This window comes from Hyaloscypha bicolor (assembly GCF_002865645.1).
Source record: "Hyaloscypha bicolor E unplaced genomic scaffold K444scaffold_10, whole genome shotgun sequence".
NCBI classification, from domain to species: Eukaryota; Fungi; Ascomycota; class Leotiomycetes; order Helotiales; family Hyaloscyphaceae; genus Hyaloscypha; species Hyaloscypha bicolor.
The window spans coordinates 2,894,912-2,919,028 of NW_020194512.1; the positions used below are offsets into that span (position 1 = coordinate 2,894,912).

Genomic DNA, 24,117 nt, shown 5'->3' on the forward strand with positions numbered 1-24,117 from the left:
TAAGGTAATCTATATACTTGAGGATAGAAAAACTCTAGCTCAGATTAAAAAGGCTATAGAAGTGCCTAAAACAACCGTTTATTAATTATATACTATTACTAGAAAGTATAACTAGAGAGAGAATAAGGATATACCTTTAGAAACAAATTATATCCTAAATATACTATAATCTGGAAGACTTCTAATTTCAATTAATATAATTAAGTATATTTTAAAGGTTATATTTTAGAACTCGACTATAAGAGGCTTTTCTTATACTATAATTATAAAGAAAGTAAGAAAGTGCAGATACGAAATTGCTTCTAGAACTATCTGGAAAGTCCTTAAGTAAGCAGGCTATTTTTAGTACAAATTAATAGTAAAGCCTGAACTAAATAAGTTTAATAAAAAGAAGTAATTAGAGTAGTACTTAAAGCGAATATACTAGATATTAGAAGACTGGAAAAATGTAATTTTTATAGACGAGACTATAGTATAATTAGGAGATATAAGAGGCAAGAGATATATATAGAGATTATCTGAAGAAGCGTATAATAAGTATTATATATAAAGAAGGTAGAAGGGCTTTTCTAAGTTTATATTTTGGGAAGCTTTTTCTTTTAATAAGAAGGGGCCTTATTATATATAGGAAAAGAAGACTATAGAGAAAAAGAAAAAGTATAAAGCTAATTTTAATATAAGGAATTCGTTAATTAAAAAGGCTAATAAATAAAAATAGGAAAAGAAGTAAAGGAAATAGTTAAGGAATTAGAAGAAAGTCTATAGCTAGATACTAGAAAGTATATAAAAAGTATAGAAGTATAATAAGAAGACTAGGGCCTTTATTATAAAAAATAGATAAAAAGGAATTAATTAGTATTAATATTAGAAAAGAATATTAATTAAGAAGCTCTTACTTTTTATAAGGAAATACTAAAAGAATTGCCCTAATATAATTATATAAAAGAATAATATACTAGCCTATAAGTTATATTACTAAGGGAAGATTTATAATTTATAGAAGATTATAAAGATACTTTAGCCAGAAAACTTATCTAATCTTAATATAATTGAGAAAGTATAGTTTTAGATAAAAAAGAAAACTATTAGGCAGAAGCCTATAAGTAATAGAAAAAAGCTCAGAATAAAATAGAAGAAATACTAGGCGGATCTTTCCTAAAGTAAGATTCAAGAGTAGATTATAGTAATTTCTAATTATATATAAGAGATAATTTATTTAGAAGAGGGAAATAGTATAAAGAAGGTAGAAAGAAAGGCCAGAAGAAAATAGCTATATATTAGTATAGTTTAATATTATAGTTTGGCTTCTATTTACTTCTTTTAAGGGGGTATAGAGTTAATTAATTGCTTTAGGGGACCCTTATAGGGCTTATGTCACGAAACCGGGCTCTGGGCTTGGAAAGCAAAGTAGAGTGGCTCTTAATCCGAGGATTCTAAACTAAGGAAGGAAGCTCGTATGTACAGGAGCTTTGGTGTTCTAAATACTAGCCCCAACCGCATGCGTTATCGCGTGGTTACGTAACGCTAAATTTCCTAGTGAAGCGGCAGAGCGTAACAGCTTATAGGAACTAGAATATTATTATAGGGAGATAAAACTAAGACCTATAGGGCCTATTAGTAGTTTTTATTAATATATTATAAAATATATCCTATATTTCCGTTACTTTATACCGCTATCTCCGTATTAGTAGTCGGTTTAAGATCTAATTATACTTATAGTTAGTAAAAGCGCTAAATATAGTATATTCTTAGTTTCTTAAGAACTATATATCTGCTAATAAAGCTTCCGGTACTCTCGATTCTAAGGTTATTATTATAAATTAATCGAATTTCTTAAGTATCTATTTATCTTTCTTTATAAGGGCTAATAGTTCTTTCTTAATATTACCGAGATAATATAAGATCTTCTAATATAGAATTTAGTATTAGTAATTAAAGTATAGGGTTACTTATATCTTTATAGCCTATAGCTATTATTTTTTATAATATAGTTATTATTATTCTATTCTAGAGGCCTGAAATATCTAATAAGGTATTAAATCCAGTAATTAGCTTCTTATTAGTAAGAAGTTCCTTTAGGTTCTTTAGCCTGCAATTTTGTAGATAAGCCTTCTATTATATCTCGAATTTAGTATTATCCTGAAAATAATAGTTCTATATCTTATAATATATCTCTCTATTACTCGGCTTATCCTTATTTAAATACTGCTTATAGAGGTATTATTTTAGATTATTATTAAGATCTAATATAGAGATAAGTACTTATAAGCCCAACCTTATAGGTCTATATATATAGGGCATTTTAGTAATAATAAATATTTTAGAACTTTTAAATTTTAAGAATTAATTAATAGAACTATACTTTATCTATTTTAATTCTTAAAGCCCGAATTATAGGCTATAATTATTTATTACTATCTTATAATAGTTAAGTAATTATAAAGACTTTTACTATTCGAGACCCTAAAATAGTCTTTATATAGCCTGAAAATGCCCGGAAAATGCCCTATATATATAGACTTATAAGATTAGGTATTATTAGCTTTAAATCTAGTAAAAGGCATTTATACTTATTTAATATATAGAAATTAACCGTCTATTATTTATTATATAGTAGAAGGAACTCTTATATAGCTTATATCCTATATTATCTATAGAGATAATAAAGCTTGAACTCTACTAGAAAACTTAGCTTTAGGTAACCGTTTAGTTCATTAGTTAGTAGCTTATAGGTAGAGATATCCGAGCTCCGAAATATAGTATTAAGGCTTGGCTAATTAACGGCTGCCTTAATATAGTTTCTCTTTTCTAGCTAGTAATATTTATTTCTCTAGAAGTATTCTTTTAAATAATTAATATATTTTCTATTAAAATCCCTATATTTATTACTTTGAAAATATAATATATTGAGACTAATATAAGCGGACCCTTTATATATCCGCTATATCTCTGCCTCTAGTTTTAAGTTCTCTAGATAGACTCGAAAGTACTATATATTAAGTACTATCTATTCCGTAAAGAAAAGAAATAGGTTATAGGGAATTCTAATATAGAGATAGAAAGTTAAAAGAAAAAAAAGATAGAAGAGAAATATATATTTATATATTATAAGGGTACTCTAAAAGAAGTAGAAGCAAAAAGAGGCCCCCTTTTTAGGTAACTTACTCAAATTTGTCTATCTATCTTTACTATTATAAATATATATAATATCTAAAAAGTATAATATTTAAGTTAACCTTAGTAAACTGGAATTATTCTATTACTAAAAATAGCTTTATAATAATTCTAGAAGTACTAAAATACTAAAAGATATTTCTTAGAAGGGTATTATATCTAGAAGGTTTAAAATATTAGAAGAAAATTTCAGGAAAAGGAAAAAATATAGGAGAATTCTTTAAGAATATAGGCAGATTTAGAAGTAATATTTAAGAAGTATATATTATATAGAAGAAATCTTTTAGAAGAGAACTTCCGAAAATAGCTAGCTTCTAGAAGATTTTTTCTAGAAGCTATAGTTTCCCCGAAAGTAAGTTATAAGAAACTGTAGTACCTTAGAGAAGTTCTTTAGTAGTATATATTTTCTGGAAAAGTACTACTTCCCGAAGCCGCAAGCAGTATTTCTGAATCTATATCTTATATCTAAAGAAACTTTAGCGAATCTCAAGCTATTAACCGTCTGAAATCTTCTATTAATATTACCTTAATAACCCTATTAGCCTTAATTATAAGCTCTTACTATAAAATCGAGATAGATATATTTCGAGAATTTGCTCTAGCTTAACTAAAAGCTTGCTATATTCTAAGGTAAGAAGGGTTAGAGATAAATAGTATCTAGAGGATAGAAATAGTAATAGATAAAGTTATAGGTAAGATAAGGAAGCCAAATTCTATTTCCCTCTATCTCTAATTTAGTTAAAGTCTTAAAATAATACCTTAATCTATCTAAGTCTTTAAATACCTTCCAAACTATATATAATAAAAGTATAACCTACTTCTTATCCGGTCCTCTACTCGACCTCTCTTACTTCTATATTCTCCTTATTATATATATTTTACCTATTAGTACCGATTTTTCTAACTTATTATCTATCTATATTCCTAAGATAGATTACTCTAATAATCGTCTTATATAGCTTGATATACTTACTATAGAAGCGGCCAAATTATTAAATAAGGTTACGAAATATACTATCTTATATAACTTACTTAAATTGACTCTTAAAAGTAGTATCTCGAGTAAGAAAGAAGCCGGCTCTCTAGTAGATGCCTTGAATACTATAACCGAGAAGAAAAGGATATAATTAAAGGCTATTAGATCTGTAACAAGTAGCTTCCTCTAACTCAGATTAATATAGGAATTCTTATAGGGGAAGTATAAGAAGATCTATAATATTGAACTCGGCGGCCCTATAGAAGTGGCTATTTAAAAGGCCTCTTCCGTTAAGCTTATTTATATAAGAGTATTTATAATTCAAATAACTATAAAGATACTATATCTGTTTTAATAGCTTTAGTACTAAAATATTATTACTGCCCTTAAAGCTTTTATAACTAATAGTAGCCTCTATATTATTTTTAAGTATATATCCCTTTCCTTTAAGCGGATTATAAAATTACTAGCTTATTCTAATAAGTAATAACTTGCAGCTATTCTCGATTAGATAAAGCTTCTATTATTTATTTAAGAATCTATACTAACTATAGCAGGTTATAATAGATATAGCCTATCTTATAATAAAAGAATTCAAATACAGGTCTTTTATTTACTCGGGTATTCTACTAAATACGGATAGTAATATAAAGATTAGTAAGTAGCCCTCCTAATATAGTTAATATATAGATTAATTTGGTCCTATAATAAATCAAGAATATTATTATATATAATTAGAGTTAAAGGGTAACCCTTAAAATATTAGAGCCCTCTTATTAATTATAATAAAGTTAATATAGAAGTATATTAAAGAGAATAGAGCTATTAATATTAATAATCTAAATTACTAGCCTTTAAATTTAGATACTATCGGATTTCTTTCTATAATAATATCTGCCGCTTCTATAGTAGAGCTATTTAGGGTATATTTCCCCCTTTATTTTTAAAGACATATTCTAATAGTTATAGTATCTGCTTTTAAGCTATTTAAACCGGAAAGAGTTACTTATTAGTATTATATCTTTAACTCAAGTCTATATATACGGGCATTATAAGTATATATTAAGAGAGTAATTTCTGAATTAGTAATAGAAGTTATATTTAAATTTAAATATTTATTATATTATATTTTTATTAAATTATAAGCTTTCTAGTCTTAATTCTTATTCTATTTTATTCTATTCTAGTATATTTATTTTATTTATTTATATATTAAACTCTTTAATTCCGTTTAGGCTTTATTTAAAGATTTTATAGTCGAGAAGCTAAATAATATAGTTCGGTATAACTCTAATACCTATATAATTAGATCTTATACTAGAAAGTATAAACTATTAAACTTTCTTCCTCTATTCAGAAATAGCTATATAATTATTAGATATAGAGATAATATATAATTTGGAGGATACTTAATTTGGAGAATACTTGATTTGAAGGATACTTGATTTAGAGGATATTTAATTTAGAGGACGCTTGGTTTAGAGGTATTAGTTTAAAGGATACTTAATTTAGAGAATATCTAATTTATAGAGTTTAAAGATTATAGTATCTAATATAGCTCTTATAATTCCCAGGCTATAATTAGAATAATATATATAAGCCAGATTGGTATCTGAGTTTCGACTAAGAATAGGTTTTTAGTTCTGCCCCCTATCTCTGCTTCTGTCTTTACCCTTGTCTTTACCTCCTGTCTTTATATCCTGGATATACTAGCTACTAAGCCCCGGTAACTGCCTCTAGCTCTTATCCCAAGAAGCCGAGAGCCTAATACTAAAGTAAATTATATATATCTTTACTAATACTATATTCGCTATTATAAAGTATTACTGCTTTATTATATAATATTCTTAAAGCTTAAAGCTTTAATAATAATTATTTATTTTATATTAAATACTAAATAGATACTTAAAAGAGATTTTTGGAATTAATTATTCCGGTGCCTTTACTATAAGTAGTCTATACTATTATATAATTAGTTATATCTTTATTAATAAGAGCTAGAGATTTTATATTGGATTTAATAGCTAAAATAGAATAATTAGTTAATATAATACTAGAAGTAATTTAAGGAGAATAGTTAATTAATAAATCCCAATTAGAGAATTCTGCCTTACTTGAACCTAATTACTATAAGTTACTATCTTGAAAGTCCAGAAATTCTCTCTTATAAGCAGACGGCTATTATATATACTAATTAATATCCTTATAGTAATAGTTACTAAACTTCTAATTAAGCTTTTAGTAATAATCGGATCTCTTATAATATACTAATAAGTATATATATTTACTATAATCTATAATAGAATTAGATAGATTTTTATCCTTAATTTCAATATTAAGGAAGTGTAATTAAAGGCTTTCAGAAGTATAGTTTGAACTAATATTTTGAACTAATTTAATAGTACTTTAGATATAGAGTAACTATTTATTAATATATATCTGAGGTAATTAAGATAGTTCTTTTAAGGGAAAGTTATTAAGTTTTAATTCGTAATTATTAGAGAACTAAAATAGTTTCTTAAAGAGATAATCCGATAATTTATAATACGGAATTGTTTTAATTACTAACCGTTTTAATAGAAGCCTATCTGTAATTATATTAGAAAGCAGAAAAGATAGATTACTAATCTACTTCTTTAATTCTGGATAATATAAATTAATATAGTTAATAATATCTTAATTCTGACTTTTCTAGAGTATATAGAAACTAATAATTAGTAAATTAGAGTAATAATTCCACTTATATTAGGGAAGTAAGAACCTATATTAATTCTATTACCTCTTTAGAAAGTAGAACTAGAATACTAAGGCTATAGTACTTAGATATTCTCTATAGTAGCTTCTCTAACTATAACTAATACTTAAATACTTTTTCTGCTTTCTTATATATCTTTTTCTCACTTATCTGCTAACCTTTCTAATTACTTACCTTCTTACCTTTCTTTCTCTTCTTCTTCTTTTTCTTCTTCTTCTTTCTCTTATACTTAATTAAATAAGGGAAGAGGAGATTAATATATCTTTCCTTAATAAATAGTTATTTCCGCTTTTTGGGCGCCGCCGCTTTATTAGCTTTAGTTTCCTTTATATATTTAGCTATTAATTCTACTAGAGCTATTTTTCTTAAAACTTGAAATACTATTTTTAGGAAATCAAGAGACTTTTCTTTTATCTATTTATCTTTAAGTTTGAATTTAGCCTGCTTTACTAGTTAATTTCTAATTAGAATCTTGTCCGGTTTCCTACTTTATTTCAAGATATTCTAATTAGGCCTAATATTAATAGAAATAACCGAATAATATAGTATATAGCAGGAACGCTAATAATCTTTAATTACCTCTATATTCTTAATTCGTTATAGCTTTATTTGCTAGTTTATAAGTAACTTTATAAACCGATTATTCCTATAATCTCCTTAATCTATAATATTAAATAAAGGCTTTACTTTACGAATCTTCTTATATTTATAGCGAGAATACTTATCTTACTATAAGCTCTAGATAAGAATAACCTTATATCTATATTCTCTCTAACTTTTTATATATCTCCTTAAGTACTAAAACCTTTAAATTAATACTATAGCCTTTCTAAAGCAGATATCTATAATCTCCCTTTTTTATAAGAAGCCTTTTATAATAGCTTATATAAGAATAATATTATTATAAAAAGTATTAAAGCTCTTATACTACTTCTAACTATACTATATTCTTTATATTATAGTAGTAGCTTTAATCTTATAAGTCTCTTATATATACTTCTAAGTAAGATATTTCCGAGTAATAAACTGGGTAAAAATAATTGTATTTTATATTTCCAAATACTTATAGTAATAGTATCTGGCTTTTAGACTCTTCTGAATTATAGTAGTATAATAATTAAAATAAATTATTCTAAGATTCTCCAGAAATACTAATATATTAGTATAGAAGAAGATCTCTATAAGCCCGAATTAATACTTATCTAAACCCTTACTCTTTATTACTTCAAGTACCCTAGTAAGGATCTTATCTGCTATATTCCGAACTTCTAATATCCGTAATATTAAAGAAATAAATATATAGTATTCCAGAGTAAACTCTTTATATATCCGTTTTATTAGATATCTAATACTACTATTCCCGGATCTGCCTTTAGTTATATCTATAAGCTTGATATATATATATTTTAAAGTACTATTATCCTTAAAGTACTACTTATATTTAGAGGATATATATTATATAATATCCAGTTATTATAGAATTAAAGAAATAATAGTGGATTTAGAGGGCTATTTATTTTAACAAGTATTCTAATTATATATATTATTATTATAATTAGATAGAGGCTAAATATTAAGGTTTATTAAATACTAAGAATTATTACTTGCTTTAATACTAGAGTTATTTATATCCTTAGTAGAGATATAATATAAAGGATAACCCTTTTAACTAAGCTCTTACTTGGTTACTAGAGAGCTATAATTATAAGGGTTAACGAGGTTATTTTTATACTAATAAGCCTGGCTATTAGTATTAGGCTCTTCTTAAGATATAGATACCAGAGTTAATAAAGGCTTTAGCTATAGAATTTCTTAAATAGCTACTATAACTTTATAATAAGCGGCAGAGTGGTTTTCGATATATTAGGTAATATTGCAGTTCTATAGTAGGCGGACTAGATAATTAAATATCTAAAAAGATATTAAAAGAATTAGAGGAGAAGAGAGATATAAGAGAAGTAATTTCTAACTTTATTTATATCTGAATTCAGCTCTAAATCTAGTTCTAAGTTAAGAGGCAGTATTTTATTACTCTATCTTAACTTCTTTTAAATTACTATTTACTTAAGATTAGTATAGTAAATAATAGAAAGAATAGCTTATTTATTGAGTTTAATAGAACTCGAATAGAAATAAATAATTCGGGTTATTCTCCCCTACTAGTATATATCTGCTATATAGTAATTATAATATTACTTTCTTTAATAACTGCCTAAACGCCCAAATCCTCTAACTGCCTATATATCTCTATTAGAATACTAAAAACTTGAGATTTTTTCAAAGTACTTAGAAAATTCTAAAAACTTTACAAATTATAAAGAATACCTCAAATAGCCCGGATATTATATTATTTCCTCTAAATTATAGTATTATTATAACCAAATCAAATTTTAAGTAGTTTAGGTATTTGGGTATTTGAATATTTAAATAGTAAATCCCTTCTCTAATTTATTAATTCTTTACTTTAGTTATAAGGAAAAGAACTCTAGTAATAGCGCCCGCTAATACTCTAGTAATTCTACTAACCCTAACTATATTAATAGAAGATTTGTTATTTTATTCGTCTAAGCTATTTACTAAAAAGTCTTTTACTATAAAAGAGGCTAGTATAAGAATATATTAGAGAATAGAGGCTTTATTTAATTCTATTAATTTATTATAGCCTTATTTTCTATCTTATATAGTAACTAATTATCTATCTACTAGTAATATTCTACTTATTAAGTTAATAGCTCTTTAATTCCTCTTATTTATTCAAATATAATTTTCCTTTTCCTTTCTATTTTAAAAGGCACTTCTTAATATCTTTAGATATTATTATTTTCGGGAGAGGATATATATTATATTAGATTAGAATTAATATTACTCGGATTTAATTAAATAAATACTTATAATTTCTACTATTAATAATAGCTATATTTTATAATTTCTGGATCTATATATAGTATACCGACTATACTTATAAATAATTAATACTATATCTATATTCTCGAATTGCTCTAACTTATATACTTTCTTAATTAAAATATTCTTTTTTCTATTTATTTCTTTATTCTCTTATTTTCTTTTAATATTCTCGTTTTTATATTTAATCTTTATTATATCTATTATATAGTAGCTGCTCTAAAGATTAAGAAGATTTTTCAGGTTATTTAATACTTTCCAACTTAAAAAAACCCTCTATTTTTAATAGCTATTTTTAGGGACTCTATTATATTAATAAATAATAGAAATATAGAAGCTAAATTTAAGCCCCGGTTCTTTAAATCTTAAATCTATAGTTTAATTAGATAATAAGGGGCCCAAATCGGTCTCTTTTAAACTAAAATAATAGAAAGCCGTATTTTAATTTCTCTATTCTAAAAATAACTTACTTGTTTTTAGAAGCTGCCGATTATAGCTTCCTTTAACTAGAAAGTCCCTATTAAAAGAGCTTAAAATAGGCAGGGTCTAGTTTAAACTCTCTAGTTTAAGTATTTGTATTTTAGAATTATAGACTATATATTTTAGATAGAAATAACTATTATAAAGTAACTACCTCTAGCCTATAACTTTTTAATAAAGACTATCTCTTAATCTTAATAGATAGAGAGATTCTATATCTTTCTTTATAGTTCTATCTTCTAATAAAGACTTTATAAGCAACCGTTTTACTATATTCTCAGATTTCCTTTCTCTTTCTACCTCTCTTCCTCTCTCTCTTATCCCTTTTCTTCTTGAGATTAACCTTTTTTCTACCTTATTCTCTATAACTATCTGTCTTTATCTATATAGTAAATAGTTACTCTTACTCTTACTTATTTATTATAGATATTAGCCTTATATATACTATTATTATAGGCGGCAGTTTCTGCCTTCTTCTATTTATTAATAGTCTTTCTTTAATTATCTGCCTTATTAGATATCTCTCTTCTCTTATATTAAAGTATCTAATTTACTACTATATTCTTTATTAGTACCGGCTTCTAGGCCCGTAAAGTCGAGCCGGTATTTTAGTATAGCTAATCTATATTATAGGAAATATATATTACTTTAAGTTCTGAAATATAACTATCTTATAAGTCAGACTTTAAGCTAGAATACTTATAATAATTAATCTAATTCCACTATTTGTAATTCTATATCTTAATACTTTTATAGATCTACTAGATATAACTTTTAGTATCTTTTAGCAGATTTATTAGTCGGCAGATATAATAGTAGTTATATTTACTATCTTTTATCTATTAGTTATAATAGCTTTAAAGCCTTTCTTTTCTTTATATCTGCTCTAGAATAGGTTTGCAGTTATTATAAGTAGTTCCTTTACTATATTTCGCCGCTAATACTCTATATAAGAAGTATTATTACTAGAGTTTATTATTCTTCTATTCTCTATATTACTTTTCTATTAACTATTCTATAAACTTTTCCTCCGTATCTATTAAGTTTTAGCTATACTTACTACCTACTCTATCTAGTAATATTTGCTTTCCGAGAAAGCCTTCTTCTATATATATCTCTATATCTCGGCAGGGCTATTTCTATTTATATATCTTACTTAAAAATATATAGTTATCCGCCAAAACGGTGTCTTCCGTTACTATAGTATATAGGCCTATATTACCTATAAATATAGTGCGGTCAGGATTTATATATAGCTTTAGAAGCCACTTAATATTAAAGCCAGGCAGGCTATTAACCTTTAAATATAAATGCCTTCTATTAGCTTCTAGTTCTTCTTATAAAGTTACCTATTTATAGTAATTTTATAGGCAGAGAAGCTGCAAGATTATCTGGATCTCTTTATCGAGTCTCGGTAAGGTCTAACCCGAGAACTCTTATAGTATATTAAGAGCGGATATACTATAAATTCCTGAATACTATTTAGCGGATCTTATAGGAAAAGTATTTCTATAGACAACTATAAGAATATCCTTATAGTAGCTAGTAGCTTCGGAATTATAGTATATTTACTATATCTAAAGTAGCTTATTTATAGCTATAATACCTATAAGGTTTGTACTTATTAAATCTATCTGGTCTAATAGATTCGGGATATTAGTAAGTTATAACTCTATCTTTACCTTCTTTTAAATAGAGATCTAACCGGGCCAGATATTATAGTTGCGGCCTAGCCGCTTCTTAATAGGACATTAAATAAGAATATACTAGATAATAATTAGATATATATTATAAATAAACTATCTATTTTCTTAGTACTTGCTAATAGTAGAGAATAGATTCTATTTATCTTAATCTATTATAAATCGAGTAATATTAGCGAAAAATCCTTTAGGAAGTATATAAAGGTCTATTCGGGCAAAGCTTTATTAGAAGAGATCCTTTAGACAGAAGTTATAGGAGAGTATATTAAGAAGAAACTAACAAATAATATTAACTGGGATATATAGATACTGGTTAAGGGAGAACTTAAATCTAGGGAACGGATTAGAAGAGATAGCTAGTTACTTATAGTAGGTAAGTTACTTAGTCTATTATTCTGGCCGTACTAATAAATAAAAGTCTCTAGTACTAACGAGATTCGAGATAAGTTATAAAGTATTATACAAGATTATCTAACGGATAGAGTAAGCTTCTTCGAACTTGATTATTAACCTTTATAGTAGTAAGGCAGATAGGGTAGTTGGATAATATTTTTTATTCCGTAATTTAACTTTCCCCCGTACTTCTTTATTACTTTTAGATAGAATATAGTTTTAGATATTATATATATAAAGTTATGCCTATAGCTACCAGATAATATTATAAAAGAGAAGTATTAAAGATAAGAAAATATGGATATTATATAGCTACAGAATATAAGCGGCTATATTCGGTATTCTAGCGAATATATAAAGTGTGCGAACCAAATATTGTATAGAAACTAAGAAGTATGCAAATACCAAGTATATAAGAGCCCCGCTATATCCTTCTATGAATATGGTAGCCCTATAATGTGTAATAAAAATTGATATCACGTGATAATGTTAAGGGGCTTGGCGAGCTCTAAGGCTGGTAGATTTCTACTGGTCTTACGAATATGCCTTAAAAATTGGCGAGCTCCCCAAGGCTGGTTGATTTCTACTAGTCGTACGAATACGTCTTAAAATTTAGCGAGCTCCCAAGGCCGGTAGATTTCTACTGGTCTTACGAAAGCTCCCACAAGTTTGAAGGGGTGTCTGTAAGACTAGTAGAAATCTACTAATGTCCGTCCCTGAGTGGCGGAAAACCCGGTGTGCCGGAAACGACTAATGAGATCGCACCGATCGCGGATTTTCCTCCACTACACCCTCTTTAAATCAATCACAACAAAAACTTTTTATATCTGAAGTTAGTAATAAGTTTATCACACGAGTTCTATTCATATAGTGACTTGTGAATGTTGAAATTCGTTTAATTTTCCGGCACATAGGGTTTTCCGCTACGCAGGGACGGACGTTAGCCTTGAGGAGCTCTCCAGGTTTGAAGGGCGTCTGTAAGACCAGTAGAAATCTACTAGCAAGCCTCTAGGAAAAGGAAAATGTTGTCTAACGTCTATCCCTATATGCCGAGACGCACCCTATAACGAGACAAAATATAGGTACTTCGAGTTTAAGCAATTAGAACTCTGCGATCGTGTAAAAATTTCTATTTCTTTTTTGTTTCAGATGAATTATATACCACTCCTGAATACTCTTGACTTACTAATTCCGAAAATTATAACCACGTTGTCGCCGCCAAATTGAAATTACAGAGCGCCTTCCTTTGATACTATAATAGACCCCTCGAATCGCAGTACTACCCTCAAGTTTTTTTCACCTTTTAAACTTATAAAATGACCTGAAATAGATATCCAGGTTTTAGTATAATGCTAGAACGGCATTCTCAGTGTTGTAGCGGCCTGAGCGTACAATGTTATACGCCGTCGCAACGTAGGCTGATACTTCGTCCAATTAAGCGATCAAAGATGCTGGTCAGCGGCGGTGTGCTTATAGTAATCTCGGTAAAATCTGCGCGTTTGTAGCTGCGCGAGATCTTGCCGGAAAATCCCGCTTTCCTGACATCCTCCGAGCAGAGCAAAAAGTAGCCTGTGCGAAGCAGTCCGTCTTTCAGCGACCGTTGATGCTTCATGACCGTCCTGTCCCCTTAATTCCCACCTACAGCATCTTACCGCTCTTCCAACTGGCCAGGTTATGCCACGATAGAGCCTCATAGGCACCTACGACCACACCTGGAATATCCTTCTCGCGCTCAGGTCTTCAACATCTAATTCTTAATCGCAGTGCTGTACCAACTCGCTGAAGTAGTGATACGAGTCGCTCTTGCCACGAGATCGCTCGCGAACCTCCACCATATCTCGTATACGCCTCTTGCAATGCAAACCTGACAGCGAGATTGTCTTTCGCGAATTCATCAGCAGCGAAGCCCCTGCTTACGCAATACTCTCTCATACCTGGGAAGAAGAGGAGGTCATTTATCAAGACTTGAAGAAGGGCAAGGACAAGAACAAGACTGTAAACAAAGCTAGGTGGAGGAAGATACATTCTGCGCGAAGCAGGCCGCAGTCGATGGGCCAGTCTCTTGCTTGGAGGCTTGATCGCTTTATTTCTTGTGGAACGCTGGCGGGTGATATTAAGGGCGAGTAAAGGAAGACAACATAACAAGAAGCGAGAGAAAGGTTGGGATGTTATTACTCTATGTTCCAATTTTGGTATAGTACGGAATTGTTGATCGATATATATATCTTTCCCTAGCTTATAATAGTTACAGAAGAGTTTCATTATCTGCTACCTCTACATCCTACTCTCCTTCTAGCCGACCCAGATCCGTTGTCTCCACCTCAAGAATGTCCTCAACCCTTTCCTCCTCGTTACGCCATTAATCGCCTGCCGACTATTACAGTATTTTTGCTAACGTGGCCTTATTAATACTTTGGCTTAATAGCTAATAATAGTAAACTTTCCGATACTAAAAGGTACAGATTTACTCTCCAGGGGCCTTGAAATACTTAATAATTCCTTCTATACTCCCGTAATAAACGCCGACTTGTGAATTAGTAAGGTCTCCAAAGGGAGCTATTATTCCTGCTATATTTAGTACTAATCTAACGGGCAGCCCAAGTCGCCCCGTATATTTATTACCTTCTACAGACTTATAGATAATCTATATATCTATAATAGTATAGAAGCCTATAATAAAGTATATATTATTGCTCTGGCCAATTACTCTCTCAAACCAGTATCGAGTCTCTTTAAAGGAGACCGCTTTCTCAAACTATTATATAGAGTTTTGTAATATATAGGTTCGAACTAGGTTCGTTTTAATATAAACCTTTAATTTAGTACGTTTTAAATATCTAGCGGATAGCAAAAACGTTAGTACCGAAGAAAAGTTCGATATATATAGCTTATAACCGGGGCCGCTATAGTATATACGAATATTAATTATTAGATTCGGAGTAGAGAAGTATAAAGAATTATAGTAGTCTTGGTAGGGATAATTAATACTAGTAACAAGCTGTCCGAGCTTAATTAATCCGACTGTAATAAAAATCTGGGAAAGAAGAATAGCTGTTATTATTACACTTCTAGGGATGCAAATTAAGATATAAGAAAGGTATACAAGTATAACTCAAGTAATGTGGTATAGTAGTAGTACCAAGAGACCCGCTACTGCCTTAACCCTATACTAATATAGCTATAAGATACACTGGTAGTATAGCTTAAATAATAGCTAATAAAGTAATACCAAAGTTACTTTTATTTATTTTGCGACTAATTATTTATAATAAGAGATATATTTTATCGAAATGGAAGATTAGTAAGTGGACTTTAATATTTTTCTGGTATATCTGGTTAAGAAGTTGGAAATGCAAGATTTTGAACCTTATAAGTAAGCCTTAATAGTTGCAAACAAGATTTATAATAAGTTTACCCGGAATGGAATTAAAGAGTGGATTAATATAGCTATTAGCTTTATATAGATATCTCTATACTATAAATATAATAAACCTGAAATTATAAGTTATTTATTAAATAACTTTAGGGTATTTCTAGAAAGTCGGTATAAGTGGACGGGAGATATAGCCGACCTTAAAGAGGCTATCCAAGTTAATTATTAAGCAGTTATATTAATACCTAAAGACTACTCCGCTTTAATAGGTAATTTAAATAATCTTAGTAATAAGCTTGAGAGGCGGTATAGGTTGAGAGAAGATATAGCCGACCTTAAAGAGGCTATTTAATTAGCTCGAAAAGCAATTATATCTAAAGCTAAAGACTATTCAGATTTAGTAGTCTATTTAAATAACCTTAGTAATAAGCTTGAGTAGTAATACAGGCGGATAGGAGATATAGCCGACCTCAAAGAGGCTATTTAAGTTACTTGTTAAGTAGTTATATTAATACCTAAAAACTACTTCGATCTAACAGGCTATTTAAGTAACTTTAGTAATTACCTTAAGAGCCGCTACTAGCGGACAAGTAATATAGCCGACCTCGAAGAGGCTATCCAAGTCGCTTGTTAAGTAGTTATATTAATATCTAAAGACTACTCAGATCTAGTATACTAGTTAATTAGCCTTAGTAATAAGCTTAAGAGGCAGTACTAGTAAACAGGAAATATAGCTGATCTCAAAAAAATAAATCGAGTTTTTGGCCGGTCTTAGAACTTTTATATTTCCCTACCATTTATTCGAATCTATATAGTAAGTTAATGCCTCAAACTACTATTTTATTAAAAATAATATAATAAAGCTATAGAAATCGCAATATTAGTTATAGATCTCCTTCTAATTATTAATACCCGGTCCCTTAATTGTAATAATAGATAATATATTATTTCAAGATTTGCAGGCATTACTACCGACTTTTATAAAGTACTTCTTTAGGTATAAGACCTAGAAACCGTACTAAAGTACCTAAAAAAGGGTTATACTATTATTTTAGGCCAGATAATTAATAACTAGAGTAATCTATTATCCTTAGCAAAGGCTTATCTAAAGCTGGCTATAAAGTTTAAAGCTTTCTATAATACTATTAATGCTTATTCCGGCTATTCGAGTACCGAATTAGATTAACTTCTTACTATATAGCGGCGTTATACTACTGCTATAGAGCTCGAGCTATATATTAAGTTAATTTAAAGTATATCTAGTTAAAAGTTATTTATAGCAGCCCAAAGTACCGAGGTAATATAAGTCAACTATATAGTAATACCATTATTATATTACTAACTGGTATTTATATAATATATCTTTCAAGCCTGTCTGCAGCTAATATAGAGATCTGAATTAGTAAATAGTAGTATGGCCTCAAATTCAAATATAGGGCAAGAAATATAGAATATAGAAAGTATTATATTAAATATGGTTATATTATAATATAATCAGATTATTTAATAAAGAGAAGTATAGCACGAATAGCCAGAGCTAAATATAGTATATATAGTTATATAAGTAACTAGCCTATAGTTGCTATATAATAGAAAGTTCCTAAAATAGCTATAAAAGATATATATAAAGTATATTCTAGATAATATTAGCTATATAAAGAGTATATTAGTTAAATATCTCTTAAGGTTATAGTAGATAGAAACGGATCTTATAAACTTAATGCCTTTTTATATAGCAGGGAATTATTCTCTAGGCTCGACCGAGAATACATTTAACTATATTATCTTCTCGTATATATTATCTATTAAGGCTCTCTCTTATATAAGGTCCTATTATTCCATTAATATAAGTTTATAATCAAAATCCCTAATTACTATAATATTAGTAACTTCAAGTATAATACCGCTTCCCGGAATCTTTAATAAGAAAAGAACTATTATAGAAATACTATAATACTATACTATTATAGAAGATATTAAGCGGCCTAGTATAGAAGTAGTTATCTACTATATAAAGAAGTATAATATTACCTACTTTGCCTACTATAGCCGGATAAACTATATTAATTCTTCGAGTAGTAGGCTAATACTATAGCAGAAAGACGAATCTGGAAGTCCTATATAGAATATACTAATTATATATAATCTCTCGAAGATTAACTTGTAATATACTCGACTGGCCTACCTCTCTGCTTGCTTGATAGCCGAGAATAAAGCCGCCGGTTTGGCTAATAAAGTAATCTATATAGTTAGTAGCTTCTAAATAGCAGAATTTCCATATATAATCGGATACTTGTAGCCGTCGCCAGATCGAGTATATATTAAGGTGGCTTGCGGCTTCTATATATCGCTTATAGAATAAGGCATATTGCGTCTTGAGAGTCGGGATATTATAGTAGCACTTTATACGAGTATTATAGAGGAGCGAGCGAAAGACTAGAAATGGCCTTTAAACTGGGCGCAATTCGTATATTATAGAGTATAAGAGCTCTTAATATAGATATACAGGAATTTGTATAAATAGCTCTAAGATCTTATATAGGGGATATTATCCGGAATGAAAGACTCCGTTAAGGATAAAAACGGCTGCTGTTTAATTAATTAGGATCGCATTCCTCTATAGCTATAGAATGTTCGAGAACCCTATATTTACGCCATATACGGGATAAGCCCTAAAAGTTATATCTGAGTAGATATAGCAAGCCCGGGCGTAAATATAGTATATTTATTACTAGGCTAATAGATATTACTAAGTACTGAGATATGTGGACCCTCTTATTATACCGGCGTAACTCTCGGACTGTATTTCTCTCCTTTCTGAAAGTCTTCAAAATTTGGAGCTATATTATTTCGTAATAGAACCTTTCCTCAAGTGCTCCGAATTTTGAAAAGACTTTAATAGTTGCAATTAAATAAGGGGAGATAGCAGAAGCGGCGATCGGTAGTATAATTAAAATAATTAATAGTATAATTAACTGTACTCTTTATTCTTATTGCTAAGTAGTCTTCTGAAGGAGAAATAGGTAAAGAAAGTAATATATTAATAACAACTTTATAGATCCACTAAGAAAAAATTTGTAATTCTAAAACTGTAGATTTGTCTTGTAACAGGGTGCGTCTTGGGACGCAGGAACAGACGTTAGTTCCCTAAATGCTAAGGTGGGGCAAGCGACCACGCAATTACCGCCCTGCTTATGGAGGAAATTGCGTACCCAACTTTAGAAGAGCCAATCAAGATATATAGAAAAATATTTTATTTTATTTTCTTTGAAATGTAATTGGCTATAGATATGCCCGGCAGAATACTGTTTTCGACTAGCAAGCATTTACTATTTACTTCCTGTTACTGCTATATCAAACGCGCGCCTGCAACGCCAGTCAAAGAAGAGACCTTACTTGGAAATCGAAAGGTGGAGTTATTTTCTATTCGCTCGTCTGTTTTCGTTCCTCGAAAGTAATACAAGGATTTACCCAATAACCGCCTATATCCCTCAACCGCCTATACCCCTCAACCGCCTATATCCCTCAACCGCCTATATCCCTCAACCGCCCAAATATCTATTTAACCATAATAACGCAACAAAATAAAGAAAAATAGTTAATAATTGTAATCTACAACTTAATTATAATTATCTTGGAAGTTTTTAGAATTTTCTAAGTACTTTGAAAAAATCGTAATTTTTTTGGTGTTCTTGCCTGAGCGGTTGCTAAGCGGACCGTTCTATTGCCTTTCGAAAATGCGCGAGTTGCAAATCCGTATCGAGAATACACTTTCTATTTTCAACTTCTTTAAATTAGCTACCGAAACTTAACTTTCAGTATTTTAGAAATGTTTATTCCAAGCGCTCTTTTATAGAATTTCCTATATTTGATATCTGAGCTTAGATTATTTAAAGTACTATATATCCTACTCTCTTAATATTTAAAGAATAACCTCCCTTATTATGGCTGTCAAACCACCCAAAAGAAGAAGCGAAAGGTTAAGCAGACGGAAGTCTACCTTGATTAATAAGGCCTACGAGCTGGCAGAGCTTTGCAATATTGATGTAGCCCTTATTATCCGTAACCGTCAGACTGGTCGTTACTTTACGTATAATTCTGTCGATCTCGAGTCCTGGCCACCCTCTAAAGAGCAAATTGCAAGTTACTAGCCTTGCTTTTAAAGGTCTTAAAGGGTGTAACTAACGGGGAGTTAGCAACTATTATACCCGGTACCGGTGAACCTGCTTCCGTATGATATAGAAGCAGGGCGTAGAAATCTCAAGAATCGTGCTAGACTAGAGCGGGTAGAGCAAAAGGTCGGGGCAGAAGAGGGGCAGTAGATAGAGATTGTAATGACGGAGCTAATATTTGTAAATTATAGTCAGATAATTGAAGAACGGAATCAAGTGTAATAATTAAATAAATACCCTCAAAATACATTGCATTAATTATTGTAAATAGTATTATATAAATACAAGACGCTATAGAGACGAGATAACTTCAAAGTACCCCAAAAGTAAGATGCATCCGATGCAACCTGATATAGCTATGTGCGAAATCGGTGTCCGCCCTTTAAATACTTAATGAATAACTTGAGCGTACGGACCATCTCAAAGCGGTATGGATTAAACTTTATCCCCACATGGTACAGTGGAAGGCGAATTGGGTGTCGCTAGTTTTTTAGTTAATTATTTTAAGCGGGGTCCATTTCCTGACACTTGTGGCTGTGCATCCCTGCCAGGTTGTACCCAAAAGGTACCGTTGCTAATTGTTATCGCAGAGCACCAGAGCGGAGATATATATTACTAAGCAGGATGGAATACATAAATTAATCGAGCTAGGTATTCGAACTTGGTGCACCAATGACATCCGCTTGTGCTTTTTGGGGGGTTTATCGCAGTCTATTAAGGCAATAAGCAAAATGTGAAAACTCTAAGGCGTACAGTATTCGTTCTTTTAACTAGCAATTTTCAATTATTAGTCACGTGTCGCTTACCTTTAAATAGCATTGTTAGCGCAGCAGGTCACGGGTTGATTACCAATCATTCTAACAGATCAGTAGTGGAAGAGTTGCTCTATTCTGACTGTAAAAGCAAGTCCCTATATAGTTTCTCAAGTAGTAGGCATCCATAGGCAGCCATACTCAATAGAGTCATCCAGCCCGTGACTCAACACGTGCCTAACATGCCAATGAGGTCAAAACAGCTCACCGTATTCTAACAAGCATCATTAGTTGCTCGGCGGGTGTCAGAGCCTCGTTTCCCTCCAAAGAGGCAGAGCAGCTCCAAGTACAAACACATGTTCTGATTCCCGAAGCACCACCTGCAGGCATTATGGCTGGTGGGAGCGTGCCTTCAGACAGCTACGATGAAGTCTCTACGCATATTTATTGTCAACTGTCCCGCAACCTCTTGCCAGACGAGGAGCATAGTCTGCGCTTCGCACCCCGCGGCATCGCTGAGCAAGTTTTGCACGACGAGAACTTAGGCAGCGTATTCCGAAGTCTGTCCTTGTCTCCGACGGATTGGCCCGACGATTTCAACGAGAACGTCTTCGTTCAGAAAATCAAAGACAAGAAGCTCCACAATGTCCTGGCAATTATCCTCTACGCATCTTGCAACATCACAGCCGCTCAAGCTTTCATCTCCAAGTTGGTCATCGGCGATGGATCTAGCAATCTGCCTTTGTCGCGTGACGCCTGCTTGGAACTGTTTGATGGCAGCCACGCGCAGACCCGCAAATATCGCGATGCCCAGCCAATATTCTGCACCGTCGTAATAGGCGATCCTCATTCGCTAAAAATTCAAGATCTCAAAGAATGGAGGCTTCCATATCTCGAGCCAACATACATTGGAGATGGGTCATTTGGCGAGGTATACGCGGTTAAAATCGCTGCGGGGCATTTGGTAACGAAAACCCAAGACGGACAATCGTTCTATGACGAGATCCCTGTGGCCAGAAAAGATTACTTGCTCAATCCCAAAAGGTATGGGGAGAGCGAATACAACATCATCAACGCGATTCTTACCAGTCGATTCAACTGCAAAAATATTGTCGAGAGCTTTGGGAGCATAGAAGTTGTAAACGACACCAAACCTCGATACAGCTTGTTCATGCCTCTGGCCAAATGTGACCTCCAGAAGTATATGGAGGAGAAGGGGCCTGAGCGTCTGAAAACCGTCGTTGAAAAGTCATCCATCCTCTGGAGTGCGGTTGGTCTCACAGAAGGCTTGGAGTTTCTCCACTACAAAATGTCCACGACCGTGGATCGCAAAAATTTTGCCTGCTACCACATGGATCTTAAGCCGGCGAACATTTTGCTCTTCGAGGATGGAGACAGGATGATTTGGAAACTGAGCGACTTCGGCATGTCGCGAGTGAAGTTTTTAAATGAAGACGAGCAGGATTTCGAACAACCATTTCTCAAGCGCAATCAGTCGTTGTCAAAGACGAAGAATCTCCGCGCCGAAGGGACGTATCTTGCTCCGGAGACTCAAGCTTCGACGAAGACGTCGGGAAGAGAGAGCGATGTATGGTCTTTAGGTGCCATCATCAGCACCCTATTTACATACATGGAAGAGGGAAGGGATGGACTCGAGAAGTACACGTCAGCACGCAACGAGTACAAGGGTTCCAAGGGTTACGACTACTTCTTTCTGACTTCGGATAGCAAAAGGTTTGAGAAAGCGAGGCGACACCCGGCAGTTGCGGAGTGGCACGCAAAGCTGGTCAAGAAAGCTAAGAAACGAGATCCAAACGAGGCGAAGATTGTGCAACATCTTCTTGGATATATTGACAACTCCGTACTCGTTCTCAACCCAGAATCTCGCCGAAGAAGTACGGATGCGAAAGAGTTTGTTAGGAAGATGGAGGATGCGTACAAGGGTTACAAAAAGCTGGCTGAGCCAGCTGTGGCAGATGGCCATTCCTCCAGCCATGCATCGGAACCTGCCAAGCACGGACTCTGGAATCCTTTCAGTAGGTCAGTACTAACCGGTTCACTAGATACAAAGAAAATCGCTGACCCGTAAAGTAGAGAGCGACATGTCGCTCCTGACATTTCACAATGGACTATGAGTCTCTCGGGTCCTAAAGGATGTTCTGTTACAGCAGATGCAACCTTGGCAGCATATTGGACCGACAAGACGATTGCGCTTTGTACGGCTCAGATGCTTTCGAATGCAGGCAGCTCGGGCACCCTGGATAATGGCCCCGTCTTCACACTTCCCGGAGGAGAAAACGTCACCTGGCGGGACGTACGTTTGACTGAAGTTTTCTTGGTGGCTTCAACAAACAAGGATAGATTTCAGGTACGAAGACGTACAAATTTTTCTTGGGTAGACGCTTATACTAGGGTGTGTGGACGAAGCTAATGCGTCCGTAGTGCTATGTTTTCGACTTCAGAGGTGGACGGTTTGTGGAACCAAACCTGGAAAAGTATTATATTATCAATATTAGCAGCTGCCCTCCACCGCAAAATATTGCCTTATCAGATGATAGCAAGTGGTTTGCCTGCGTAACGACTGGACGTAGATCACCGTTGAGGTTGCGCTGGATTCGGATAGAAGAGCTAATAAGCCTGGCCGACTCTGAGTAAGTCACAATAGGCCTGCCAAAGTCAATCATCTTTGTAACCTCGCCATAGCTCAACATCGTTATCGAATCTTTCCTCTCCGACTTCCTCGATGCATCCTTCAGTCAGTTCTCAAGATCCGTTCCTAGCGGCAGCGCTCTCTTCCGAAGCTGGACAAGTTACACACTTCACATTCTCGGCCGCTGGCAATTTGCACGTTGCCATCAGACCGGAGCTAACGGTCCGTGGAGGCAAACACAATATCAGTTTTCCTCTCTTTCAATTAGGCACAAATAGCGCTAAAAGATTGGATGAAAATGCCAATGCGGACGCAAGTTGCCAAAACCCATGATTTCCAAATTACGATAGTCTGATAATTTCTATAGGGACAAGACAACAGTAATCTTGGCTTTCTGACAACATTCGCTCCTTTGAACACGCAATGCGCATTCTCCATAATCACTCGTGAGCGGCGTTTATGGATTCATCCGTACCCAAAAGGCGCCGAAGTTACTTTTTATCAACACGATGTGCCAAAGTACCGCATCTTACACATCCTAGTCGACCACGACGACAAGGCCATCTATGCTTTTGCCACCGGGGAAAGAAGAGATAGGTTGCTGCTTCTGAGGATGTCCGTTCCGACACGGGACATAAAGCCCTCTCCGGCATTGATTGCAGAGCTCCCGGACTTGTCGGAAAGTGACCGAATCGCGGTGGCTCTGTCCCGAGATGATGGACCACGACACATGCTCATAACCACGCAACGGGGCGCTATTATAAAGCTAATAGTCGCGAGTTGAA

General features: G+C 32.3%; 3 protein-coding genes across 3 annotated transcripts; 2 read left to right on the plus strand and 1 right to left on the minus strand.

The window, feature by feature from the left end:
* Positions 1 to 13,923: 13,923 nt before the first annotated feature.
* K444DRAFT_606402 (uncharacterized protein) lies at positions 13,924 to 14,654 on the minus strand. Its single transcript, XM_024878983.1, has one exon. The coding sequence runs from the start codon at positions 14,408 to 14,410 to the stop codon at positions 14,126 to 14,128; it is 285 nt and encodes a 94-aa protein (XP_024744367.1). The 5' UTR covers positions 14,411 to 14,654; the 3' UTR covers positions 13,924 to 14,125.
* A 5,048-nt stretch (positions 14,655 to 19,702) lies between these two features.
* K444DRAFT_515813 (uncharacterized protein) lies at positions 19,703 to 19,909 on the plus strand (the record flags this gene model as incomplete). The annotated part of the gene is made up of 1 exon (XM_024873629.1): positions 19,703 to 19,909. The coding sequence occupies one exon, from the start codon at positions 19,703 to 19,705 to the stop codon at positions 19,907 to 19,909; it is 207 nt and encodes a 68-aa protein (XP_024744368.1).
* A 1,122-nt stretch (positions 19,910 to 21,031) lies between these two features.
* On the plus strand, positions 21,032 to 23,407 carry K444DRAFT_606403 (kinase-like protein). Its single transcript, XM_024878984.1, has 2 exons — positions 21,032 to 22,722; positions 22,777 to 23,407. The coding sequence occupies exons 1-2, from the start codon at positions 21,074 to 21,076 to the stop codon at positions 23,111 to 23,113; spliced, it is 1,986 nt and encodes a 661-aa protein (XP_024744369.1). The 5' UTR covers positions 21,032 to 21,073; the 3' UTR covers positions 23,114 to 23,407.
* The last annotated feature ends 710 nt before the right edge of the window (positions 23,408 to 24,117 follow it).